We start from the raw sequence: 1,374 nt of genomic DNA, 5'->3' as shown, positions 1-1,374 counted from the left end.
CCCTTCTCCTCTTCCTACAGCAAACCCAGGAGGGTCTCCCACATTTCCACTCCTCTTCCAACTCCCCATTCCCATCCTCTCCTCCTCCTCCTCCACCAATCCCAGGAGTGGTTTCACATTCCCGCTCCCAGCTGGCTTCCCATTCCCAAACACTGGGAATCCTCCTCTTCCATGAACCCAGGAGTGTCTTCCTCATTCCCACTCCCCCTTCCAGCTCCCTATTCCCATCCACTGGGACTCCTCCTCCTCCAGGAATCCTCCAGCAATCCCAGGAGTGGTTCCCTCCTTCCCACCCCATTCCCATCATTCCCATCATTCCCAATCCCATCCCAATCCCATCCCATCCCATTCCTGTACCTGTACGAGTTTGTTGATGCCAAGGGCCCTGTCGATCTCGTCCCACCCCATTCCCATCATTCCCATTCCCATCCCCATCCCATTCCCAATCCCATTCCCTGGCTGTACCTGTACGAGTTTGTCGATGCCGAGGGCCCTGTTGATCTCGGCCAGCTCGGTCTCACATCCCTCCCACATTCCCATCCCATTCCCATTCCCATCCCATTCCCATCATTCCCAATCCCCATCCCATCCCTGTACCTGTACGAGTTTGTCGATGCCGAGGGCCCTGTCGATCTCGGCCAGCTCGGTCTCACATCCCTCCCACATTCCCATCATTCCCATCTCCCCATTCCCATCTTTCCCATCCCATCCCTTCTCCTCTTCCTACAGCAAACCCAGGAGGGTCTCCCACATTTCCAATCCTCTTCCAACTCCCCATTCCCATCCTCTCCTTCTCCTCCTCCATCAATCCCAGGAGTGGTTTCACATTCCCGCTCCCACCTGGCTTCCCATTCCCAAACATTGGGAATCCTCCTCCAGCAATTCCAGGAGTGGTTCCTGCATTCCCACCCCCCTTCCAGCTCCCCATTCCCATCACTCCCATCCATCCCAATCCCATCCCATCCCATCCCATCCCTGTACCTGTACGAGTTTGTCGATGCCGAGTGCCCTGTCGATCTCGGCCAGCTCAGTCTCACATCCCTCCCACATTCCCATCCCAATCCCCAATCCCAATCCCAATCCCAATCCCAATCCCATTCCCATCCCAATCCCATTCCCATCCCAATCCCAATCCCATTCCCTGGCTGTACCTGTACGAGTTTGTCGATGCCGAGTGCCCTGTCCATCTCGGCCAGCTCGGTCTCACATCCCTCCCACATTCCCATCCCAATCCCAATCCCAATCCCATTCCCATCATTCCCAATCCCATTCCCTGGCTGTACCTGCACGAGTTTGTCGATGCCGAGGGCCCTGTCGATCTCGGCCAGCTCGGTCTCGTCCTTCCCGCTGAGGAAGCTGACCAGCTGCTCCAGC

The 1,374-nt window shown here is 56.7% G+C and overlaps 1 protein-coding gene across 1 annotated transcript in view; it reads right to left on the bottom strand.

Moving 5' to 3' along the window:
• Positions 1-597: 597 nt before the first annotated feature.
• LOC114072359 (nuclear receptor coactivator 1-like) overlaps positions 598-1,374 on the bottom strand; it is a gene marked incomplete at both ends in the record, with an annotated part of 15,893 nt that continues 15,116 nt past the window's right edge. The window contains 2 exons of the mRNA XM_027910264.1: positions 598-723; positions 1,152-1,364. Coding sequence (XP_027766065.1) covers positions 598-723; positions 1,152-1,364 — 339 coding nt within the window. The remainder of the gene's footprint in view (positions 724-1,151; positions 1,365-1,374) is intronic.

This window comes from Empidonax traillii, unplaced genomic scaffold, assembly GCF_003031625.1.
Source record: "Empidonax traillii isolate 1590-97213 ecotype Southwest subspecies unplaced genomic scaffold, ASM303162v1 scaffold3062:size25008, whole genome shotgun sequence".
Classification (NCBI taxonomy): domain Eukaryota; kingdom Metazoa; phylum Chordata; class Aves; order Passeriformes; family Tyrannidae; genus Empidonax; species Empidonax traillii.
The sequence above is the reverse complement of the archived record's forward strand: the minus strand, read 5'-3'. Positions and strand labels throughout refer to the sequence as shown.